Here is a 26,899-nt window from a genome sequence, read left to right as displayed (position 1 = left end):
TTTTACGGAAAATGCCTTTCTCTGCGGTTCTCAAAATACTTACTTAACAACATCCCTACTAAGGATATCACAAAAAGTACATTTCTCTGCGCTTCTCACAATATTTACCTAACATTTCTACAACAAATTATTCTCTCTCTAATCAAAAATATTGTTGAATGCAAATCTAGTTTGTTAGAGAGCGCATTCTAAAGATTTTCTATGTCGATTGTGGTTACCCTTTTCATATGCTCGTCATCGATTGTTGTCTGACTTTTAGCCATTTGTGGTGGCGAGGGTCTTAACCCTGTGTTTGGCTGCGCGTGACTTTGAAAATCTGCTTTCCCCTCCAAAAATATATATATATGTATATATAGATTTCAATTCCGTGGCATATCTCACAGACTTATGCCTGTCAATGCAATGCAGACGCAGTGCAGACCAAATAACAAAATATTATGCTACGTGATTTTGCTTGGCATTTGGCTCGTTGCATCCATGAATACCACCGACTCTCGATCCCTGGTTCCCAATTTCTGGTGCCTGATTCCTGATTTCCAATTCCTGATTGCTATTCTGCAATTGTGAAATATTTCTGCCGCATTGATTGCGTGGGCGAACAGGAAGGAAGGCTCTGATGGGTATGAAAATAAAGTGTTTGCAACTGCAGGGCAGTTCTTGCTCTCTCTCTCTCCCCCTCTAAATTGGTTGCCATTTTTTGGTTGTTGCCCCCATGAAATCCACTTGAATTCTGCCTCCTTGAGTTGGGGACGACGATGACGACGACGGCAGAGGACGCCCACTTGCTGCCACAAAAAGCGTAAACATTTAATTTCCATGTGCCACGGGGAGCGAAACAAATGCAAAATAAACCAAGTGTTAAATATTTGACATGGGGACAGGCCAGGCCAGAACAGGAGGAGGTGCGTTTGGAGCTGAGACTGCCGAGGAGTGGCCACCTTTCTCACTCATGTCTAGAATATCTCCTTCTTGAGCCTTAGGCTGGCAACTGCTGCATTTCCTGACAGCTCTGCTAGGAAATCTGGCCAGGAAAAGCCCACCCAATGGCACAGTGCTTCTAAATGGGTTTATAATGAGTCATATTACTAATTTATTATCAGCTGAATATATTTATAATATATTTAAAACACTTTCACTTAATGCAAGATATGTATTGGTAGTTATTTCTGATTTCTTTAGGTTAAATTTTCCATTAAAATTTTCTGCAATTTCCTGACACTGTGCAGTGTCATGTGTGTGCTTCGCTAATGACTTTTCCTTGCCATCATCGGGGCGGCTTTCTTGCTCTTCATGGCAAATGTCAGTGTCGGCGCCCTCGCACTTCATTATTTTGAGTTTTCCAGCGGCATCTCTCCAACCTGCCTGCCATAATTTCTCCTTTCTTTTCTCACTTAAACTGGTTCAAGGTGTTGACTTTGTTGCATGTGCCGGTATGTCACGGTGTGTGCGGTGTGTGTATACAACAAATGTGGCACCTGCAGCCATGGCCTGGCATCGAGGTAATGGCTTCCTTAGATTCTTCCTTTTTCCCACTTTTCAAGCAACCTTCAACGTATGCCGCCCCCATTTTCCGGTTTACGTTTATTGTCTGTCAGGCGGCCGTAAAATGATTTCCTTCAACGAGAGGAGAAAGAGCAGCCCCTAAGCATTGGGTGGAGGGGGTGACTTGGCTTGGCTTTCCTTGAAAATTCTTTTCCACTTGACACCCTCGACTCTGCACAGTTTCGCAGGCACAGTTTTAATTACAGTTTTGGGGCAACTGAGCACAGTAGACATTCCCCTAGACACCGGCAGTACTGTTCATTGTTCCAGTTTGTTGTTTTCGTCTGCCGCTCATCCCCTCCCCATCCATAAACATACAGCTTTTGGCTATTGTCTCGCTTGTTAGGGTCTGGCCAGCATTTTTTTCTTTATATTTATATATATTTGTTCCTTTTTCATATAGTATTATTGTGTGTTTCCTCTGGTGGAAATGTTTGCTTGGCTGGCTGCCTGCCTGCCTGCCTGGCTCAAGAAGAGCAAAGCACACACACTTGGTGAGGGGCTAGGAAAAGTTGAGTGCTGGGGGTGCTGGGGGGGGGGGTAATAATAAACCACGAGCTGTGCATACCAAGCGTCTACAATTACATCTTGGGGGAGTGGGGGTAGGGGTGAAGTACAGAACAGGAAAACCCGAGAAAACATATTCCAATAAATTGTTAGAAACAGGAGGAAAGAGTAGAGAGTAAATTGAAAATTATTCTCCATTTATTTTTCTACATTTACTCTGACCAAGGGTCAGTTGTTTTCCTGCCAGAGAAAAGTTAAAAATAACGTTGCTTTAAATTTAGTACACATTTCCCTTTTGTTTTGCAATTATTCAACCTGAACTGGAGTTGTAAATATATCTAGAATATAATTTATAAAGTATTACCAGAGCGCCTCTCTCCTCCTCCTCCCCGCCTCTCCCCTCCTCTCTTCTCAAGAGTTATACCTAATCCCAGAGTCACTCTCCGCGCTTCTCAATAACTCCCTTCTCTATAAACTTTGGGCCTTTCTCTGCGCTTCTCAACAATTGAACCTAAGCTAGGGTGTCTTTCTCCGCGCTTCTTTAGCTAAATGTGAAAGTATCTCCTCGCTTCTCAATAATTGCACCTAAACCTTAGAACCTCTCTCCGAACTGCTTAATAACTTCATCTGAACGTGAGTGCTGTGTGCCATGACTCAACATTCCATCAAGGCAACTTCAATTAGCGAGTCGCAGTAGTTTCCTGTGAAGAACTTATCGTTTCCATTAGCAGGAACTCTCGTTCTTTATTTACAAGTAAATAAACAAATGATTGAACCGAGTGGCAGTTGGGGGAAAAATGCAAATGAAGGAAGCTCGCTGCGATTGCGATCAAAAGAGATGAAAAAGGCGGCCCGCACTTAAATCCCCAAGCTCACTCAAAAGAAAGAAAAAAAAATACAACAAATTTGTCTCCTCTGCTGGCTGAGATTTCTCCTGCATATCGATGAAGTTGCTTGTCCAAGTCATCATTTCGATGATGATGATGATGATGGGGACGATGGGACCCAACGTCCCCGACGGCAGTGGCAAATATTGACATTGGGACAAACAAGAAGAGTTGGCCCTGGTTGTCCCTCTTTCGCGGTTAACCATCTCCACCGCCAAGCACTTGACTGACTTTTGTTGCAAATTATTATTTGTATATCTTTTTTTTTTATTTTTATTATTATTATTGTTGTCCTGCCCTGTCCTTTCCCGTCTCGCTCCCTCAATTTGCATTTGGCCAGGTGGAGCTGGCACAGGACTTGCATTTCAATGACAATATTTCCTTTCGCCATCTTCCGATTGCCTCGAGTCCAATGCTCTTTCCCTCAGTCACCAGAGATGGCCAGCGATATGGGAATTACATTTTTAATTTAATTCGTTATACCTGAGAAGAGATATAAACTGGTTTATGGGTACAATGTTCTGCACATTTACATGTTTTATATATTGATTTTACACTTTACTGGTTTATGTGACGCATTGATTGAACTGTTGATTAATTGGATTGTGGATAAAAGATTCAAGTATTCAAGAAAATATATAAAAAGGAATTTCTGTTGCCAACTCTTCAGTTTAAATGCAATTTTCCACTCGCTCATCTCTGTCAGACAATTTGCCTTTGGTTAGTTGCTTGGCTGGCGTTTCATTTTGATTTGATTACATTAGTTGCGAGTCCCTGGGATCCGCTTTCCTCCTCCGGGGTATCCATTTTAAAGTTCATTTACCCACCTCACCGGATCCCGGATCCCGGTTCCTGAACTCCGCCTTCTAAATCCAAAGTCCTGGCTTTTGGCCTCCGGTCGAATGGTTACACTTCCGTCTTAGTTATTTACCCAAGTGCGGGGATTTCTAGTTCGTTTGTCATTCTCTCCGCCAGCTTCTCGTTTCTCCCTTCCCAGTTACCAAAGTTGATTTGCTTCTTGGACAAGTTTCCTCATCTCTAGTACCATTTTTTGTGTGTCTTTTTATTTTATTTTTTTTGCACTTGTTTTGGCTTTTACAGGAAATTTGCAAGTCATAAACAAGTTTTTGCTTTTTATTTTACTTGTGTGTGTGCGCAGTTTTTTGGATTACGTTCTATTTTTTTGGTTTACTTAGGTATACTTTTTAAGGTTTTGTTTTAGGGCTCCGCAATGAAGTCGTAAATTTGGAAATTACTTGAAAAGAAGTTTGGAAAAACTTTTGGGCTTATTAAACAACAGAGTTGGTTGGAATATATTAAAGTTTATAGTTGCTAGCCATACGATATGTTTCTAGAACTTTTAGTAACTAATTTAACAAATTCTGTTTAGTTGTCAAAGGGAAATTTAGAGACTGTTGAAGTTTGTAATTGAAAATTCTTGTAAAGAATGAAGATTAGGGTAATGTGTGGACAAGGACAAACTTTTTCTGACTAGGATTATCAGAAGATCGCCTTTCTATGAGCTTCTCAATACGTTAACCTGTAATAAATTTACAAATTGTCAAAAATCTTCAAACTTTCCCATTTAAATTCTTAGAAAAATACATCATATTTCAAATGTTTATTAGCTTCCCTTTTTTAGAAATTGGTTCCACTGATTTCCACTGATTGCAGAACTTTTCAACCTCAAACAGATGTCTTTACCATATTTCTTTTTTGTTTCGTTCATGTTTTGGAATTTCCGTGTGCCGTAACTCATTTGACTGAAAGCATTTCGGTGTTTCGAATGTCCTTGAGTGCAAAAACCACAAAAAAGCGTAAAACAAAGGCAGCCGGAAAGAACAAAAAGAGAAAAGTTGTAATAGCCATCAATCAAAGTTGGCCCAGAGTGCGAGGCGAGAGAGGATATGCCAACCGATCCAGAGTGGGCCAACATCTTGTTACCTTCACGTGCAAAGAGGCGTCGTCATATCGTTCAATGTCATCGCCTGGTGAAGCAGGACACCTGTCCTGTCGTCCTGGTGGGTTAAGTTCGAAAAGAGAAAAAAAAAACTGCAGAGGCGGGGCCAAGCCAACAGTTGTTGTGGCTCAAATTAGCATATGAGTCATGAGTCTGGTCTTCTAGCCGGCTTCGTTTGCCAAGCCATTAATAATGGGAACAAAAACATTTGCCCAGAGTTGGGCTTTTGGGCGCTCTAGCAAATATCACTTAAAAATCATAGGAAAAAAGCTGTGCAGGGGAGGAGCGTTTTGGAAAAGTAGAAAATCTGCACTGGGAAAAAAATCAAGGATATCATTAGGGTAAACAAATATTTAAAAGGAGGTACTTGGGAAGCAGTTTTTCCACAAAAACAATTGCTAAAAGTGTGTTTTGGTTTGTGGAAATATATTATATTTATAAGTTTACTATTTTAGATTGTTTTCCGTGTGTGTAAGTTGATTTTAGGGCTTGTTTTGCTGGCAATTAGCGGAGAAGTGCTGGTGTGTCCTGGCATTCTCTGTCTAGTCCTTTCCCGGCCACTCGTAAATTGTCATTCGCAAACATTGCACATACGCTCAGTTGAACTTTACAGTTCTGTTCTTTTCTGGCGTGTGCTGATTTCTGTTTTCCCCTCTATATTTTTTTGTTTTGTATCCTGGAGCCCATTTTCGAGTTGACAATTTGAATAAAAGGCTGATGGGTGTGTGCAGTGAGCATGTGCTCTTTGCTAGCAACTCAATTTCTTCCCTGCCGATTTCCACGCTATGTCCTGTGATGCATTGTCAGGGCATTATTTATGGCACTTTGACTCACTCTAATGGATTGCGGATAAGGCTTTAACTTTGTAAGCTTCAGAACTGAAGTTTATTTTAGCTAGGGATTAGCTCAAGTTACTTGGGTGGGTCTTAAAGGAAAGTCTAAGATAATATTTAGATTAAAAAAACACATTGGAGAGAAAGAATTACTTGACTTTAGCTTTTAGAAGCTTAAAGATTTTATACGGATTGCATTTACTCAGTAATTTTCCAAAATTAAGGGACTCTTTATGATTTAACTTTAGCAATTTTATTTGCTCAGTCGCTGCCTTCATATCTTACAAAATAAATAGAGTTTTCTTCTACTTATTTCCACTCGAGGACATGTGGCCCTGTCTCTGCCTCTGCCTCTGCTTTTCTAAGCCTTTTCCATTACCGAGTGCACTGTGCATTTTCATAATTTTCTTTTCGTTTTCTACGCTGCTGCTGCTCTGCCTCTTGTTGGCTTTTCTCGAGTCATTTTGTAGCTGCAATCCAAGCACACACATTTTTGAGCTCGTTATGCACAAGGAAAATACGAGGAAAAACTTGATTTGTCAACTTGTACAGCACTCTTGCCTATTTTTTACTTATTTTTCATCGCTTTTTTTCTCCATTTCGTGTGTTTTGTATCTTAAGCCAAACAATGTCAACATTTTTGCTTGACATTTTGCTAGCTGGCGCATTTTCCTTAGTATTTTTTCTTTGGATTTTCCCTACGAATGAATTTCCCTTATCATCATAGTTCATTTTGTGACATAACTTGAATGTTTTTCCTGTCATTTGATAATATTTTCACTGGCTCTATGTCTGTGTGTTGCCTTGAAATTATTTCAATGAGCGTGGGAATTTCCATTTGTTGTGTCACATGTGTGTGTGTGAGTGTGTGTCCTGGAAACCTGTAATTGAATTTTGCTGGAAATTATCGATTGTCTAGCTTTGTAACCTTAGGAAAAGCTCTAGAGAAAAGTTTTAGTCTGGCATTTTAAAAGGGAAAATCTCTGTGTAACCCGCATATAACTGTCAACTTTGCCTTTGGCCTTCAACCGGGGGGTTGTTGGTGCTTTTCCACCTTCGAAGAAGAGAACGGAAAACTTTTGTCAAACGACTTTTGCATGCATTTTTAATGCAAAGGCCAGCTAGAAGCGACAAAAAGTTGAAGCAAACAAGTTTAAACTAAGGGGTTAAGTGGGATGACAGGTGAGTGGGTGGAAAAGTGGGCAAAAAGCGGGCTGTTTTCATATGAAATGTGACAGCCATTCGCTGACGCAATGCGACAGCTTGGAAAAAAGCAGTGATGAGGGAAATGGGAAACCCTTCCGTTTCTCTGCTTTTTTACCCCGTTGACCAGCAGCCAAAAAGTGTTGTAAGCCCGGGAAATTGAATTACTTTGCTTGTGTGTGAACACACACACGCCCACTTTGCACACCTCCTCTACCTCCTCCCCCTGCCTGGGTTTTCCCCCTCCTCAAAATGCACACAATAATCGTTTCCGCTTGACTTTACCCCAATTATGTCAAATCAAATTGTTCACTCTCAGGCCAAAATAGGGTTTGCAAAAAAAAAAGAAATTCAATGCAAAAATAATCGCTTAACCCTTCAATGACCCCACAAAATGTGACCGAAAATCAAAACAGAATTCCAATCAAAATAATTCCCAGCGGGTTGACATGTATATAGGGGGTGCATTTAAGAAAGATGATTGAGAGAAGGGTTCTCATTGGAAGCATAACTAATTGGAGACACTTGAAGAAAATATAATAATAAATATTAGAAAATATTTATTTCTATATGCAAGTAAAGAATATTAAGTAGCGGAAGCAAAAGAACACTTAACTGAGTTTTTCTCAGATAGTCTATCATGAAAAACAACCATTTTGCGAAAGTATTTCAAGGAAGATTATTAAAAGCTGAAATATATAAATAATTTTGAAATATTTAGTAGTCTACAAACTACTCTGCATTCTTCTCAGTGCATATCCCTGTGCCTTTGAATTTATAGAATAATTGAAACATTAACTTTTTTGCAAAACGGCAGCCCATTTCTTTGTCAGGGATTTAAATTCATTTGAAAGGAGAAGCTCTTGGAATGGGAACTTACAGCTTAGGGGGAAGAAAGAAAACGTGAAGGAAGTGGCCTCGGGGACACGAGGAGTTGCTGATGGAGCTGGTTGGAGTAGCGACAACATCCGCATCGTCATCCTCATCATTGGAGGCGGCGGCGGCCTCAAAGGAAGCACTCAATTTATGCAAATCGCATGTAAATCTGTTCGAGAGGATGCTGCTGCAGGGTGGCCAGAAATTGCAAGCTGAATTGTTTGCTCAGAACGAAGGATGCCACTGAAGGATGTTTAATACACACACACACACACTCACTCACTCTCAACTTGAAATGTGTGAATATCCACCAGAGAGATTCCTAATGCGCGTTAAATACCAACTCTTACAGTTTTGAAGGCGACTATTTTAGGCCCGTCAATTGCCAATAAAATGGAAATGTGAAAAACCTTATAAAAGTAAGCAGGAAAAGCTGAAGAGAGAGGAAAAGTCAGCCTAGACTAGACATATGTAAAGAGATAATGGCCTGGCCATAAAAAATAATGAAGCAAGACGTGCGAGAAAAGTGGAAGCTTAGAAATCAGGTCATCAAAGCTGAAAATGAGGAAAATACCAGAGAGGAAATAATATCTTTCTAAATTGAGAATCGATGGCAAGGTATTTAAGGCTGCTAAATGTCATAGAACGAGGACAATAGTTCAAGTTCGTTGGGTTTAATAGGATTTCTGAGGAAAGCTTACAGAAAATTAAAGTGTTTCCATTTTATTGCAATAAATGCAAACATAGCTTATATTAAGTGCTAGACGGCACTTAGAAATAGCTCTTAAAAATACATATTTAAGTTTTTCGCAACCTTTTACCTTTTAGGTAATCCCTTAAAGCTTAAAGAGCCATCACGGCTGACCCGTCTCTTTTTCTCTGCCAAAGTCCCCTTCATGGCTCAGTGCATTTGAAGTGCAGTAGGTAACAAAAACAAAACTCGCACAGGTAAAAAAATGGCAAAGGCATGCGGATCCTTTAGCAAGGACTTCCTCGATAAGCGGACGGCCTCTCTCTTCGCATTTCGGTAGCCCCAGGTGACGGTGGCCTTCGCCAACCCCCTTTTAACCCCACTGAGGCCTCCCGGGCCTCTCCTCTAATGGAGCTGAAGCTGAAGCTGCTTCGTTTGAGCTCAAAGTGCAGACACGTGCCGCTCTGGGGTTTATGCTTATATCCCAGACCACGGTGCACAACCGTCGAACGGTGGGCTAAACACATTTTGCACACTGCCTGCTAAAATATTACTCACACTCGGTGACTGTTCTGTCGTCGCATTTTCGGTGGTTCATCCATCGACGCACCGTGACGGATTTGCATGGACACCAAAAACTGATGCTGAAACCTGAAACCACCACCTTAACCACTCACCACCACCACCCAAAAAGTGCCACCCACCCCAGGCGCCAGACATCACTCAAAATGTGCACAACAAAATGCACAAGGAGAAATATTAATAAATCTATTAAATATAAACTATTTTCTGAGATAATAATACAGAAAGTTCTTCCAAAAGAAACATCAATTTTATTTAAATATAAAGCCTTAAGGTTTAGTTCTCTAGACTTCCTGCCCACCTTTAAATTTACAATGCCTGATTCCTATATTTTATAACAAAAGTATAATACTTATCCTCAAACAAAAGGATAACTCTTTCCGTCAAACTTTTCAATTCCAAAATTTCACATTCTTTTGGGATATATTAAGTAGTTATATATTTACTTTATTAACTTAAAGTATCAAGTATGGAAAGTAATCCTTAGATGTATATTTTTCCCCCTGTGCACCGAATAGCAACCCCCTTTTTGGGTAGTATATTTTTCGGTACCGCTATCACAAGCTGCCACACGTTGGCATTTGCAACATTCAACATTTTGTTGCCATGTTCCTTATCAGGCGGACAAGCGTCGTGTTCTTTGGGGGTGGTTTTGCATATTCCGCGATGGGTTTGAGTTGGGACAGGGATGGGCTGTCTGATGGGGCCACAGGAGCACTGCAATCGATACGAGGGAACCCTGGGCAGCAGTTTGCGGTAGGCACAATTGTTTGACCAGCGGAAAAGGTGGATTTTCATCCCAAAAAATATATATAAAAAAAGAGAAAAAAATAACCCACTTTAAGCCTCTTCGGAGCCAGCAAAACTCGAGTTACACAAAGTTAAAACACTCGATAAGCGAGCTGCCTTGTTTTCCTTTTTTTTTCTGCTTATGATTTATATAGAAAATTGCCAGGTTGCCAGTGACAGCAGCCATTGATGTGAAGGAGGGAGGCTGCCTTTCCTTTCTCTTCCCTGCATTGTATTTTATTTCACACAATTTTTTCCCATTTGTTTATCTGGAGCTCCTCCTGAGCAGTTTCTAATTTTAAACCAATTAAAGTTGTCGAAACTTGCTGCTGCTGCAGCTTCTTTTGAGACGTGACAAGCTAATCCCTGGGTTAGAAAAGGCTTCGTTTTGCTTTGGAAACAAATTTATATTTATTTTCATTAAAGCTGTCGAAAGTTTTCAATTTCATTTACCTGAAAATTTGTATATTTTTCTTAGGGCTCAAAGAGGGAAATGGAGGAAATTCAATTTCTTTTTTTTTCGCTCGCTTCCTGGGTGGTCCTTTTAGATTGACATGTTCAGGTAATGGGGAGGAAAGTTTCAGGAACAGATTTTCAACCAAAGGTTTTTTCGGGCTCCTTTTTATGGGCTTTTTTGTTGGCTAATGAAAATTGGAAAATTTTTTTGACATTAATGGAAGTAGAGAAAAGTTTAAGGAAAAAGTACAACTGACTTTTGGAAAAGGTGTATTTATAAAATATAAAAAAGGCTTTCAAAATTTTTTAGAAAATAAATACAAAGCATTTAGACATTCAAAACTAGCTTAAAATATAAATTAAAGTTCATAAAGTAACAGGATCTCCCCTAAAATTCTTTTAAACAATATTTAAACATAACATTCACCACCTAAACATGCCTTTACATTAACTTTCCATTTTTTATAAATAAATCAGATATAGCTGCAGTAAAACAATATCTCTGCAAAGAGCAACATTGCATGACAACAAAAAATGGTGTACAATTTCCATTTAACACCTTCGTGAGCAAACCAGATTAGTTTACTTTAAACAAAAACAAAAAAATGGCGTTAAACCTCAAATTCATGGCTAACATTCACTTTTCCACAGAGAGTCTGTTATGTTCACGTCCCCTTAGCAGAGTGTGTTAAAACTTATTTGCCAAAATCGCATTAAATTTAATATAATTTTGTGATTATCGCCTTTCCAACTCTAACGGCAGCAGCAACATCATTATCATTATCGCCATCATTTGCCTTTGAATGCTACATCACGTTCGCCGCGCATTGTTGAATAATGAATATCTGTCATGACAATTGTCAGTCTCTCTGTGGGTGACATGGAAATTTAGCTGCAGCAATTTTCCCTCCTTCACTGAGTGTTGTAAATCAAATTTGCGACAGTTTTTCCCTCATTTCCTGCACACGCAAAACAAATGGAAAGAAATTATATATAAGAGAGAGAGAGGAGGCGGCAAAAACACACATAAAAATCGTAACCAAATCATTAGCAGTTCATAAACAAAGCAAATTTATTATAATTTGCATACTTAAGTTGATTGCGTGATTTGTTTTTTATGGCTTCAGAGGCTTGATTGGCCAGGAGAATGTCAAACGGAAAATGTGTGTTTCAAATAATTAAATTACAGAGATTTCAAATTGATCTAATTGAAGTTATATCATGTTAAAAGCTTTGAGAGTTTGTTTGAATGTTTACAATACTTTAAAACTATATTTAGTGCAGTTTTTAATACGGAGTTGAGATTTTCTGCACTTTAAATCCTTCTCAGAATTTCTTAAAGCAAGTTCAAGCTGTTTGGTGTCATTTACAAGATGCTCGCACACACAGAATGAGACATTTTTCACACTTTTATATTAATGCATGCATGCCAGACAACTAGTTTAGTGTCAACATTGTATGAGTAATGAGGCTTAAGAGAGACGCAACTCCTGGAGGAGTAAAAGATATAGGATATATGTATATAGGAGAGGGTTAGTCACTGCCGGAAGAAGATGGAGTCGCCTGTTATGTGCTATAAGCCAAGTCAACCAGAGCCAGCAAAACAGCCTGTATTTACAGAGTGAGAAATTAGTATTGCTATTAAAATATATAAATAAAATATTAAAGCAGGAAAAACATCCTGAAAATTACTTCGATTTTCAAGGCTTTGTATTTGATTTGTAATGAAAATTCTATCCTAGTTTCCCAGAACATTTTTTGCTTAACAAAACTTGCCTTTAAAATCTGTTAAAAATAGTTTGTTAGTCCTTCAAATATTTATATTTCAAGACAGTTTTTCTTAAGTTAATCAAGACTTCTTTCCACCCGAATTATATATTTTCCCTGAGTGTAATCCAATTGGTTTTTGCCTGGCCTGCAGGCTATCCTCCTACTACTCCTAACTCCTTTCTCCTTGCTCCTTGCATGTGTAATCAACATTAAACCGTATTTTGTAATCAAGCCACACATACGCTCATGCACTGGCAGAAAAGTTTGCCATCTCAGCTGCAGCAGCAGCAGGCGGAAGTGGTTTGAAGGCTTCAAAGGACGAACAGAGAGTGTGCCTTAAAATTGCCGCCTGCAGGTGTCGTCCTTTTTTACCTTTTCCCTCTTTTTTTTTTTTGTTCCTGCCGGCAAGAAAAACTGCAACTCATGCAAGATGCTGTGGCAGGAAGGGTTTGAAGTGGTGGGGAGGGGAAAAGCGGAGACAGAGAGCAAACACATTATAAAATCTATACACGCTCTAAGCGCACTTTTAACCCATTAACGCCCCCACAAAAGCGAGCCTCAGTTCAGTTTTCCAGGCTATAGTTGTCGCTTCTGGCTTAATGTTTGCCTGATGATGTGGCGGAAAGTTTTGTCCAAATCTGAGGGACACTGAGAGGAAAAGTTGAGGAATTTACGATACCTAGAGTCTTCTTAAAAATTAAATAGCAATTTACAAACATATGAAACAATAAAAACATTTTAATGATGCACCATAAATATTATACATTTATTAGATAAAGGATTTAAGAAGGAGAAAATGGTATAATCATAAAATCCTATTGAGAAAGTCTCTATTTTAAGTCAAATTTGACTTGAAGCTTATTTAATATCTTTAAAAATCTACAACAGTTTAAAGATTATTTTAATATTTACATAAAATACCCTTTATCAAAGATTTGTACAGATTTTCCCCTGTGTTTACCCAGCTTCCCTCTAATACTCGGAAAACTCTCCCCTTATTTGCTGTTCTTTCCTGAAGAAATAGTGTCAACTTGCGTTGGCGGCATTTTAATGCAGGCAGAGAGAGCTTCCAGCTTTCCCTCTGCCTCTCCATTTCCATTTCCTTACACATTTTCCGACCCTTTTTTTTGGGGTAGTATTAACACCTCTGTGCCCCATGCCCCCTTGGGCTGCTGTGTCTGCATTGTCTATTGTTTCCTGCATTTTTTGTTGTCCTGTGCTGTTCCATTTTTTGTATTTTTTTTACGTGCGAACAAAACGTTTTATCGTCTGTGCATAATAAATTGTGTCTAAGCTGCGTGGCTTTTCCTATTTTGTTGCTCAACGCTTTATGCAATATATAAGTATATATTTATTTATACATATTTTTTTTTGGTTACAAAGTTATTGACATGTGGCAGCAAGTACACTACTTGCAGTATATTTTCCAAGACGCTGAATCCGAAAGCCTCTATCTTCGCATTAGCCACACTTGGCTTCACCGGCTTTTCTTTTTTGTATTTTCTTCTCATTTCTTTCTTTTTTTTCTGAGGTAACTGATGTCGTTATGCAATCTATATGGTTGCCCCCAGGATATGCCAGACTGCAGTCCTTTCGGAGGCATCTTCTTGTGTAACAGCTGCTCTATGTCAGTGGCTCTCAAACTCACACAAAAGTCGCACAAAAGCATGCTACAATATTTCCCCATCATTTTTGCTGTTTGCAAAACTTTGACCATATTTTTTTCTCCATTTTTTGTTTGTTTTGTATCCAAAAAGATGGGAGAAGAGACTGCACTCCCACTGTCGCTGTGTCTTCTTTTGTAATTATTTTAAAAGCGCAACTTGTGCACGAAACGACATTTGCGGCAACCTACAAAAAACACAAAAAAAATCACAATGAAAAGCCAGAGAAGTCAGCGATTGCCATTTTAAGGGAACATAAACAAAAGCATTCTGCTAAAGTTGTTCGGCAAAAAAGGAAAACTTTGGTTTGAGGCAAGTGCGTGACTGCCTTTGGATGCTGGTGAAGAACTTAAGAAACAGTGGGCCAAGTTAGCAGGAAATGGGAGAGAAGCACCCATAAACTTAATTAGATAAATTCCTTTTAATGATTCATGCATTTCGTGGAATGTTGAACAAATTTTCATTCATTGAAATTATTATTTGGAGTTGGAGAAAAACATCTCATACCCCTTTTTCCCTTTTCCCTGGGTAAATGCACTTTTTCTACACTCACACCAAGTTAATTCCTGCCGTTTTTTTATCTTTTATATCTGCCATATGGCCAAGTAATCTCATAAAGAATCTGCACCTAGAGAAACTTTTTCGGCGACGTTTGCCGTCTGCGCCAACTCAAGTGGAGAGACGAACCTCATTCCTCTAGATATTATATCTCATCCCTTTTTTTCAGACTGCCAAGTTACACCCTAAACCAGGCCAAACACTTAGACACAGCTCCCTATTCCCCCAGAGCCATCGCCCACTTATCAAACTTCATATTTACAAACTTCAAAACGAAATATAGAGTGGGGAAAAATTAAATATATACACGTGGAAAAATATATTAAGAAACGGGGTATTAATAAAAGTCAAATAAATAAAGAAATATATATAAAAATGGTTAAGTTTTGCCAGAAAAATTAGGATACAAATTCTTTAAAAATTAATGTTTTGTGTAAAAATTCTTTACCCCTAAAAAAAACATTCTTTTCGTATAATTTATATTAAAAATTCCATTAAAATAAATAGATTTATTAGTATTTATTCACTTATTAAATATTAAAAACTTTTTCCTGCTTTTAAAATATATTTCTCCCTGTGCTCTTAGACTTGCCTTATATTTCCTAAAGTCAAGTGCACTATGAACTCGAAAAATCCTAGAGCTAGAGCTGGGGCCAATGCGAAGTTCGGAGTCTACACAAAAAAAACTTCCGGCGCCGCGGGCCATTAGCTGAAGACCCTAGAGGCCACTTCAAGGCACAGAGAGTTGAATCTGAGAGATAGAGATAGAAAAGGACACACACACACAGAGATAGAGATAGAGAGAGAGTCCTGGGGAGACAGCAGCGAAAAGTCAGCGACTTGATAATGATAATGAGTGAAGAAAACGTTGATTATACCAACTAGAAATACTCCCCGATGATTGTTATGCAAAGGAGCAAAGGGCAAATTAAATTGCTCGAGAAAACCCCTTTCGAACATATTTTGTGCATTTAAAATATGCGTAAGTAGGAGTCAAGTTGAAGTTGAAGTTCAAGCTGGAGTTGTCTTGAACAAATGAAATCCTCGAGAGCCTGCCAAGTTAACAGACAGTCTGGGACTAGAAACAGGGAGGGAGCAGCTCTCATTATAATTCATTATAATACCCAAATTCAAGGCATCGGATCGGGTATAGTGTCTCAAGTAGACAGAATTGCAATTTGTACTTTCCTAGCTAAATATTTTACTAATTACTTTCCCGCCCACGCCGTCACAATTTTGAATGGATTTGCACTTGAGTTTCCTCGACTCGCATTTAACACTCAATTACACTTTGGGAATTTTCAATAATCATTTTCCATAACATTTCATCTTTGATTCCGTTAATGCAGAACCAAGGATGATTCACAATTTTGTACAGACAAATTTTTATATAAATTGTTTTCTCTTCTTTTTTTTTTGCTGGCCAGAAATCTCGTTTGCAATTTATTTCGCATTTTATTATGATTATCATCGAGGCAGCGGAGCAGAGCATTTCGTATTTATGAGTTTTAAATTAAATGCAATCTCAAGGATTGTTCCCTTTGGCTTCTCAAATATTTATTGATTTTTGTCAAAAAAAAGGCTCTTCTTCCTTTCTTATTTGTTATGGCAAAAGGATAAGTTTCTGCCAGAGGCCTCTGACAATTTTTAGCAAAACGATTTAGTGGCCAAAGGGACTGAGGGATAAGAGAGGATATTGCCAGTGTGGAAAAGTTCGCCTTATTGAGCCTTCAATTTGGCCATGTCCTGGCGCAATGTTTGCCTTAAATATTTTATTTGCCAATGGATATCCCTTTTTCTGCCCCGAAAAATGTTGCGTGTTCAATTGACAGGAATTGAATGAAATTTTTGGCAAAGAAATTGTATTGTTTAGTCGAAGATTGAATGCTCTAGGAAAGGTATATTATTATTATTTTTAAGGGAGTTGGAGATTAGTGAGTTTAAATATTTTCTAGCTTCTTTTTCTCTGAATATTTCTCTTGTCTTTTCTATGTTATTCATTAAATTTTGTAGAGCATCTGCTGAACCCAAGAAATATATAGATTTTGCTCCTCTTTGTTGTGAGGCTTTTGAACCTTCTCCAATTTGTTGTCACCAAATCCAAGTGAACTTCTGGTAAATCTTCTTGCATATATATAGCCTCTGGACCTGTCTGATTGTCTGTCTCCCCGCAATAAAAAAGAAGAACTTCAGAAGTGCCTGGCTCTTACTTCTCTTGTAAATATCCGGCAGAAGTGTTAACTTGTGTGGCCAAGATTTACAAGTCGCCGTCTCCTGTCGTTTTCTCACCTTTTCCTGTGGAGGCCCCGAGGCCAGCAAAACTCAATCCCCAAATTCAGATTCAGCTGACAAAAGCATAAATCGGTTTCTGGCAACTGACTTAAGCTCTCACTCACTTTGATGTGCGAATATATATATATATTATATAGAAGGAGAAGTTGGGAATATAAAAGGCTTTGACGACAACCGAACATTGTTGTAATTTTCAATTTCTGTCAAAAAGAATCAGCTTTAGATAAAGAGCAAAGAGACAGGACAGGAGGACACCTTGGGAAAACCACTTAACCGCACTTAATGCCACAAACAATTTTACAATTTCAACTCAACTGTCTGCCGTCTGCTGGGGTCCTTCGCTTCCCCTACCAAAAATTCTCCACTTAAGTGCCTCGGTACATGGCTCTTTTTGCAGTCATTAAAGTTAATTGTGTATTCCAATGCTACAAGTGTAGGGAATTGTGCGGAAAACTGAGACAAGGAACAGGGATAGTGCAGAGAAAGAAAAATTGTTACTAAATTGTGTCTATAAATGTTTAAAATTTGCAGAGAAAAGTTATCTAAGCTTCATAGACCCACTTAAAGTCATTTTTATAACTTAATGTAATTTTAAATCATTTGAAAGTTATATTAATTATACTTTTCTCTTCATTACCTCTTACTTTATTATTCTAAGTTGAAATATAATTATTATTAAAATGATTTATAAAGCTTTAAATACCTTAAACACACTTTCTCTAGGTGCAACCACACCTGCACTGACTTTGAGGTTGACATTTTTGCGGCTTGCCACCGAAAAACTGAGCTCCTTAAATCCTTCGATTCCATAAATTAACGCACGCCTCTCCTGCTCCTGCTCTTGCAAAAAATATTTTTAATTAATAATAAGTTTTAAGTACGTTGGCATGGCTTCGCACACCTTAGCTGATGGTTGGTGCCCTCTGCCCCTTAGATTTTCCCTAGACACCCTGAACTTTCATGTAATTCAATGCCTTTGCCTTTGCCTTTTCCTCTCGTTAATATAGTATTTTTTGTTGTTGTTCTAGGGCGTCTGTCTCATTTTCATTCTATGTGTATTTTTGTTGGTGTTGCTCTCGGCATCGTCGTCGTCTATTAATTAAATTAAAAAGTTCACAGCCATCGTTGTCGTCAGCGCGAATGAGTACTCAGCCGGTGCTCCCCTTTTCCAAGGCTCAACTCTCATCAACTCATCAGCATGCCAACTATGCAAAAAAAAAATAATAATAAGGAAAGGAAAATAGGAAAATGGGAAATTATAATAAAATTGAGAACAAGGGAATACCTTAAAATGATTGTGTGTTTATAAAGTTTTCAGAGGCTGGCAAGTTAGTTTGTGTAACTGGGTGGGTATATCAAAGTAATTAAGGATATAAATACAATAAAGGGGAATTTGTAAATTAAAGGTAGAGAAGGTATTTAGGCTTTATAGAAATAAAGTGGAGATTTAGAAGGAAATTGTAGGATTACGGCATTTTTTAATCTCACAGAATTTTTTATATTAAATGCTGGAAAAACTATAAAGGATACTACATAGACTCGGGAGCTGAAATATATACCCTTGAAATACCCTTGCAGTTTGTAATTAAATTATAGGATCGTTGTGAAAATGAATCATAACTATATAACTATATTTATAAATATTTGTATATAAACATTTTTATAGACAAATCAAAGTTTACAAATCTCATAACTAAGCCAAAAAAGCATCAATTGCAATTCGGAAAGCTGTTCTGTGCTAGTTTTCAATAGGTTAATAAATCTGCATACTTAAAATACAATTTTAAAATAATCAAATTTTTAAACCTTTTTCAAAATTTTAACGTTATTTTTTTTTGGAAAAATGGTCACAATTTTTTTTCTTTCCTACTTGCCCAGAAAGATTCGCCTGTTGATGCTGATCAAGAATATATATGGTTTATAGGGTCGGAAATGATTCCTTCACTTTATTTCAAGCTTTTGACTGAAATAGGAATACTTTCAAAATAGAGAATTTTATTTAACCAACATAGAGTTTTCCACCCTTCAAGCAATTACATTTCGGTGAATCTCTGAAATGCAAATTATAATTATATTTCAGTCTTAAATTAGCTAATTAAATATTTAACCATTTCTGGTGAATAATAAATAAACCATAGCCGCATTTATATTTTATAATTGCTGTTAAAACCCACAAACCCACCTTTAAAAACAGCAAATTAGTTAATTAAAATTGTATAGGGTAATCATAAATATAAAGTGGCTTTTAATTTATATTTTTCCCATTAAAAACTCAAAATTTCTACAGCATCTATAGTTGCCTCTCACAGTTAAACATAAATATATTTCTGTTGCTCTGAAATATGCAAATCATTTAAACAATTAACCAACCCGTCTGGCCAACTGATTCAATTGAACTCGGCAGACTGATCAACCGAGAACCCTTTTGACCCCTGGTTTCAGTAGTTTAAAGTTAAGTTCATTGCTCGCTGGTTGTTACAGCTTGCTTTTTTGTTGTTTTGTTTTTGTTGCTTCCCTGTTTTGTATTTTTTTTACATTCCTCCCAACAATTATGCATTATTTACAAAAGTTAATTGCCGACGCGCAACAGCATTGTTCAACAAGGACCACGCCCCCCTTTGGAGGAGGGCAATTAACAACATTATTGACTCTGTTCAGCAGATTGGTTGAAAAGAGAGTGCTGGAGGGAAAATGGGGAAATTGGGTAAAATGGGAGTACCCGCAGCGGCACTTTGAAATGCTAATGAAATTGCCTTTTAAAGAGGAGATGTACATATATATATATACATCGAAAGCAGCTGAAAAATGTCCAAGCAGCAGTCCTGCGGCCCTTCTTTCTCTTTTTTTTTTCCTGCTCTTAATTGATAAATTGATTAAATTGCAGAAAAGCCTTAATTGCGCATGACCACATCCCAGTCACACACACACTCTTGAAATTTAACATTTAGTTTGACTGCTACTCGCTTTTCCCTGTGCTGTGGAAATTGCATTTCACATTTAGCATTTTCATTGTCCCCCCAAAAAGCTCTCCGCTAATGCGATGTATTTTGTCAGCATTTGAAGTGTCACATCAGCTCCTAGTTTCAATTGGATTTGGCTTTGTCTGCTTCCTAGTCCTTTTTGGGCCAATTTGAAGGATAAATTACTGATTTCGTCTATTGTCTGCCAAGGCTAGAGTTGGTTACACTTTGGTCAGCAAAAGGTTTGAGTTAGGACTTATTTCGGGTAAAGCTGATTTTGTAGTTACACAGAGAAAGGTTTTTGGGAAAAGTAAATATAAGTTATATACATTTTATTAAGGGAACATCTTAAAAAAGTCCATTATAATTATTTTAGAAGAGTGAAATCTTGCCGAAAATTCATATTTCACACTTTTCGTAGCAGAACCCTATTTATATATTTGTTATTCTAATGTTAAATTTATATATATTCTATTTTTATATTGTTGTCTTCTCCCTTATATATTGTTTACATCTCGGATTTCCTATATATTTCCTAGCTTCCTTATTTCCTCCTTAAAAACTAACCCATCTTAAGGACCAAACAAAACTTATCGCATAAAACGTTGGAAAATTTCTCAGCCCTAACCATTTGATTACACACTTTGCTCGTCATAATCATCGAACATATCCTTTTCCGATCCTGTTTTATGGTCTATCTCTATGCCTGGCAAATCCTTTGCCAGCTCAACACTTTCAAAGTTTTTGGGCACTTTTTTTGGGTGTGTTTTTTTTAGTACCCGTTAAGTCCGTAGAAGCAAATTCCTTGTGCCCAGCGGCGTAATAGGTTTATCTCTATCTCTTTCTATCAAAAATTGGTTCGAAACCGTGACATGTGTCTCCATCTCTTTCTGCAGATCCTTGCAAAAATTTATTGCATTTACTGGATGAAGTTCTAGCCGACTTTTTCTTTCATTCTCCTGGCCTTTTCCTTTGGTGGTTTTGCTTTGATTTAATTTTCCCACTGTTCCCATCTCTCTCTCTGCTGATTTTCAATCCGTCTCTTTCTGTGGGAGCTCCTTGCAATTTGCGAGCTTTGTTCAATTGGCTTTTCTGTTGTCCTGCCAATGTCCGAGTGGGTTCGAGAGGGGTTTGAGTTCCGTGTTCTCGCCTTGTCCTGTCACTCATGCGTCAGCGGTATTTGTGTTTTGGGTGTTGGCTTCTAAATCACTCGGGGGGGTTCTCAAAACGTAAAGAACTTTTTAAAGTTTTGTGTACCGAGACCTATGGATTTTCCCTGGGTTTTCCACGAACTTGTTTCCCAAGAAAAGAGGAGCCTTGTGTTTGCAGTTAGCTAAATAAAGAATAAATATCAAAATACATGCAAAAATATCAATCAGAATTGCATATTTTTTGCTTATTTCAATAATGGCCACATTTAATCTTGATCAAAATATAGTTCTATAATATTTTAACCACATCTGTTACACATACCCTCGATTCTCCTTGAAAGAAATTCAGCCAACTCCCTTTTGGTTTGTAGTTTATGTTCAACATATTTTATTGATTACATTTCCAACTCCAACTCCAACTCTGACCACTTTTCCGGCGTGTTTTGGCACGACTTTATGAGATTTTCTCTGCTGCCGCCCCCCCTTGTAAGCTTTCAAAAGAGAGAATCCGTGATGATTTTTGGGGGCGCATTTCGCATTGCAATCTGGGTCCTCAGTTGACTTGGCAAATAAATTGCTTATTTGTAGCGACAATTTGCGGTAATTTGTGATTTGTGGTGGTGACATCATCCTTTGTGTTGAGGGTGGAACATAGGACTGCTTCCCCCCTTTGGGTTGCATATTTACAGAGGCTATTAATTAAACATATTTGCCGCTTTGACGGGTCGAATATGGCTTGCCACAGTTTGTTTGGTCTGCTGCCAGATGATGATGACCATTAGTTTGAGTGAAGGGAATATGCCAAAAAAATATATATATATATTAAGAAATTGGTTGGAGAAATGCGGGAGTCCTGGGAGAGGATATGGCGCCAGCCTCTAACTCACTCTGCTTGATTACAATTTATCGAGTGACTTTTGCCAGGGGAAAATCCTTCGCTCTTCTTTCACGTTACTGTCTTTCCTTTTTTTGCTGTGCCTCTGCCACGCCCACTTGTATGCATATCGTTAGCAAATTGCAGGCTCACCAGGACACCCGAAAAAAGGATTTGCATGTGTGTGTGTGTGTGTGCGGGTTACGGAGGTAAGCTAATATCCAACCAATTTCCGTTCGGCTCTTTTCGCGTTTTTTTTCGGTGGAAGGATACAAACCAGGTAAAGTCCTGGCCTTCTGCTGGTTCTGCCTTTTGTGTTTCCGTTTTGGAAATTGGAAGACCAACGCCACGTACTGCCTCTCCAGTGTCCTTTCGTGATTTCCCCCTCGTTTTTAGCCAGGTCCTTTTCGCTGCTGCTGCCATATAAATTTGTACAAGAGCTTAGGCAAATTTTTTTTGTTGCTGCCTTTTGTTTGTTCGTCGTTGTCGCTGCCTCATTTGCATATTCGGCACATTCGGAATACCCTTTCGAAATGTTTACTCGAACACCCTCTAAAAACCCCTGACCATTCTTTAAACTTCTTCCTGTCTTTATTGGAGCCAATGTTTGTAAATATTTTCGGGGGCTTAGCCGTGTTTAAAGGATTTTATTTAGAGGAAATGTGAGAGAAATATGATTAAAATTAAGGGGGACACTGTGAGGTTATTTTCTATTCTTTGCCTTATAAGGGAATGTATTATAGATTTATAGATATAGAAGTGAATAGAAATTAGGCTAAAAATGTTCTACATAATGTTATATATTGTATAAATTTAATATTTAATTTGTTTGTGGCTTCCTAAAGCTGCTGTTAAGAACACTATACTTTATAGAACCTGTAAACTCAGCTTCTAATATTTTCTTTCCATAACAAATATTATTTCCAATTATCTTTAGAGACTAATCACATTTCAAATATTTTTCTTGTGTGTTCAAAATTAATTTCATAAGCTGACCATTCCGGTTTTGAGTTTTCCCCAAGGGGAAAATGTAAACATTTCTATTCAAAAGTCAGAGGCTGCAAGAGAGGCTGAGTGGGAGGAACCACAATTCTGCGGTTTCTCAGCCGCAGGCCACAAGGAGCTTGGCATATTGACCCGTAAAAAGGGGGCGTGTGCTGACCAGTAGGTAGGCGTTGATTGGCATCCGAAAAACCAAACCTTTTCCGAAGCTCTTGCTAAACTGTCAAAGCCAATGGCTTGAAGGGGCCGGGAAAACTGTAAAGTGAAGTTGGGTGGGAAAACGGAAAACAGAAACTCAAGTTGACTGTGGCAGCCACTTGAGCGTCTATGGATATTGACATCTCAATGGTTGGTCATGTAATTTAATTAGGGGCAGAGTTTTCCCCTGAAGAGAGAGAGAGAGAGAGAGAACTTGAACTAAACTGAATTTTCCCTTTTGTGTTTGCAGCCATTTCCCGCGAAGATGGCGATGAATCGACGCACCACCATCACCATCATCATCACCATCGAGGAGGACATGGCGGGCATCATAACCACGGTAACAAAGTTCCATACAACGGCTACAATTCGGAGGAATACTTGGACCGTCTCGAACCGAATGGCAATATACCCGCTGACAAGACAAATTGCAGATATGGAGGTGAGTTTTTATTAATTTAAAACTATAAGGAAGTTATAGGAATAATCTCCTACTAAACTAAACCAATTGTAGAGCTTTAAAATTGATTTAAATAATATATTTGGCAAGAGCAAGGCAAAGACGCGAATAGTAACCATACTAAATATTAAAAATATATCAAAATGACTTGAAATATCTAGGAATTCTTTTAAATTTTAGTATTCTATTAAACTTCAAGTTCTGCTTTAGTTTTCTCCTCTGAATTTTCGCACAATTTAAGCCCCCCAAAAAGACTCATTCATAAGGCTTTTGCGTAATTTATCGCCCGCTTGTGCTATAATCTCTCATTTAAGCTGCCCTCCTCCGCTGGCAGAACTAATTTAATGATAAGATGCCAGCAGCTTCAACAGCATCTCCATCTCTCCGATTTTTCCTGGGGACTGACTACTGGCAATAATTTATGCCTCCATCTTGTGTGAGCAGCGTGTCTAATTATGGAAGCAAGTTACATTTTCCGAGCTTTTCCCTTGTCTCCTAGTGCATCTGGGGAATTGCCTTGCCTTCGATCTAGCATATTTTTGTGCACTTAGCGAAATAAATTATAATGAAACTAATAATATAATATAAATTCAATTGAATTTATGATATTTAACAGTTTAGGAAATTGTTATAAATATTACATTAAGGGATTATATACCCTTGTTGTTTTAGAAAATGTTTACGATCTTTAATTCCATATTTTTATGACAATTTTTAAGACAAATTAAATTTTAAAAAACTCATAACTTAGCCAAAAAAAGCATTAATTTCAATTCGGAAAGCTGTTCTATGCTAGTTTTTACTCGATTAACAAATCTGCATACTGAGTTTTCAAATTTGAAAAATTCAATATTTTCTGAAATTTTTAAAATTTGAATGATGTAACTTATAATTTTTTCAAATATTGAAAAAAATTTCAAAAATTTATTTTTCTCCCAGACTTGTCTTGATCAATTCTCCTGTTAATTCTGATCAATAATATATATGATTTATAGGGTCGGAAATGACTCCTTTACAAATTAGGAGCTTCTGAAAAAGTAATTCAATTTAAGGGGACTTTCTAGCCTTTATTATTTATTTAAAATATTTAAAGCCGTTATATAATATTATTTCAATACCAAAACACAAAAATAGGTTGCTTTCTCTTATAAATTTCCCAGCTTTCCTCCTGTGTACTCTCCTTCTCCTCTGTAATTTATCAAATTTTTGTCTCATTTAGCTAATGCAAACAAGTTTTCTTTTCTTTGTTGCTGCTCTGTTCCTTTTCGCCATTTGAGCTTATCTTTGGGTGAAAATTTCCCCGATAAGCGTGCTTCTCTGTCATCATTTTCCTAGCCTCTGTACTTGCTTGCTTTCTGTTTTCTCTCATAATTGTAAATTGCAATTTTATGCAAACAATGGAAGAGATTTCAAGGAAGGAAGGAAGGAAGGAGTAGATTCTAGAGCCCGAGGTAGCACAAAACTCGTTGACACTGTCGCCGATGATGATAAGCCTGCGAAATGTAATGGCTTCATTTGTTGCTCCTTGAATCTGTTGCTTTGCTCCCTGTTATTATTGTCCTTGCAAAGCGGGGAAAGGCACTCAACTCGAATGCTCCCTACGAATACGAATAATATTCCATTGTCTTGCCAATGTCTAGGCAATGTTTCGGAATCGGGCCATAAAACAACGGAAATGAAAATATTAACAAGCGAGTGCACAGGCAACAGCAAAAGCAACAGCAACAATAACAACTGGCGGAATTATTCATAACCAAATGGAAATTGTGCATGCTCCATATATCTTTCCCGGGGTTTTAAACTCACTGCCAATGCCATTATCGTTTCTCTGCCGTGGAAAGGACCTTTCCTCGACTTTTCCCTCCCTCCCTCTGGTATTTCCTTGTTCTTTGCCGTCTGCTGACATTGAAAATTCCTTGGCTAGGTGGCATTTTTGCTGTTTGTTAGTTTCACCTTGGAATATTGTGGAGCCAAGTGGTTAAACAATTCCTATGAAAAGGGAAAATGCATTTTCGAGGGCAGGGAAAGTGTTTACAGGCTCTGCCCTGACACGAATGTTGTTAGTTGTCAAGTATTTCACCGAGTTGGTAAACAATTTTAAACGATTTTCCTAAAGCGTCAGCCAGCAGTGTGTATAATTTAATACTGCGTTAGGTTAGGTGTAATTGTTTAAGGATTAAGTGCTGAAAAGTGCAATAATGTCCTTAGAGTTGCATTTCAGGCATGGTTTTAATTGAAAGACCTATACTTTTTTCTTGTAATGGGTTTAAGTAGGTATTATTAAAATATTTTTAACTCATTTAACTATATTGTTAACCATGATAAATGTTTAGCTCAATAATAGCTTCAGAAAACGATTTATTACCCATTCTCCCAACTAATTAGTTATTGAAAAATAAACCTATCACAAAACCATCGATGGCAACTTTATATTTAATTCTTTTATCTATCAAAATCAATTCAGTAAAAGTTTTTCTTTACCCTGGGCAAAGCCACCCCTTGCCCACCCCAATCATAAAGTTATATAACGCACAATAAATTACAGAGTTGTGAAAGGAAGCTGGGAAAATTCCACACAGTTAGCACAGCAAAACCTCTTCCCCCTCTGGAAATTTTCCAGGACCCCCTCGCACCTCCGCCCTCTCACCATTGGAAAAAAGCAATTTCAGTTTTTCATGCTGTTCCCATTTTCTTTTTTTCTTGCTGTTCTGATTACATGATTTATAAGTTATCTTCAGCATTCAGCAGAGAAAAATAACAAAACAACGCCTGATGGGGGGAACAAAAAAATATATAGAACAGGATATATGAACAATTTATGTTCAACGCTTTCGCAAAAGATTATTGTTTATATGCGCAAATTATGCGAACATCTCTGTGCGAAATTGTAAACACAAAAAAAAAAAAAAGAGGAAAAAACATATTGGCCAAAAAGGAATTCGCATAAAACTGTTTAAAAGCCATCGCACCAACCCTCAGCATCCGGAAAATGATTGTAAATCATGTTTAACAATTATGCGTGAAACATAAAAAAAAGAAGGCCTGAATTTAATTTGCCAAAAGAAAAGGAGGCTCGGGAAAGCGGTGATAAAGTGTATGAAATTACGAGGCATTTTCCTGGCTTTTGAATATTCTCTTTTTGGGTTCCTTTAAAAGGTGAATAATGCCACCTGTAAGCTACTTTTGTAGGAGAGAAAAAGGACCTCCTTTCGTATAAACTCCCCCGAAACTTGCGCATAAATCCTTTTAACGCTTTATTTGGCTTCTGACGCGCTTTTTTTTTAACCCCAAGCCCCAACTCTCTCTCTTTGAGCCGTCTTCCTTTTGGCTTTTGTTTATTTTTATTTTGTACTTTGATTCTCGCCGAATCCTGTGCGTTGTTTGTTTTTAATGTCCTCGTCCTGGGGATTCCTTTTAGCCACCCTTTTTTTTCTTCTTCTAACGCTCCTTTGGCCCGCAACTGTCTGTGATTTAAATTTATTGGCAAAATACTTAAAGTAAATCTTTTTGTTTCACTTGGTTTTGGTGTGCAGTACGTGTCTTGGGGGTGGTGTATGTGTCTGCTTGTTTTTAAAACAACCCTTTGACATTTTTTGGCGGGTTTTTTATACCTTCGATGTCTATTAGGGGGTCTTTCTTGCGGT

General features: G+C 37.8%; 1 protein-coding gene across 25 annotated transcripts in view; it reads left to right on the top strand.

The window, feature by feature from the left end:
• The window catches only part of Eip63E (cyclin dependent kinase Eip63E), a 109,044-nt gene that overhangs the window by 59,261 nt on the left and 22,884 nt on the right, over window positions 1–26,899 (top strand). For all 25 annotated transcript variants that reach the window (XM_086834596.1, XM_086834595.1, XM_086834594.1 and 22 more), the window contains one exon: window positions 23,046–23,237. In XM_086834596.1, the coding sequence (XP_086690722.1) occupies window positions 23,046–23,237 (192 nt within the window). The remainder of the gene's footprint in view (window positions 1–23,045; window positions 23,238–26,899) is intronic.

This window comes from Drosophila serrata, unplaced genomic scaffold (genome assembly GCF_035046125.1).
Source record: "Drosophila serrata isolate PLE 108 unplaced genomic scaffold, ASM3504612v1 contig_273, whole genome shotgun sequence".
In the NCBI taxonomy this organism is placed as follows: Eukaryota; Metazoa; Arthropoda; class Insecta; order Diptera; family Drosophilidae; genus Drosophila; species Drosophila serrata.
Note: the sequence above shows the minus strand (reverse complement) of the source record. Positions and strands in the feature narration are given on the sequence as shown.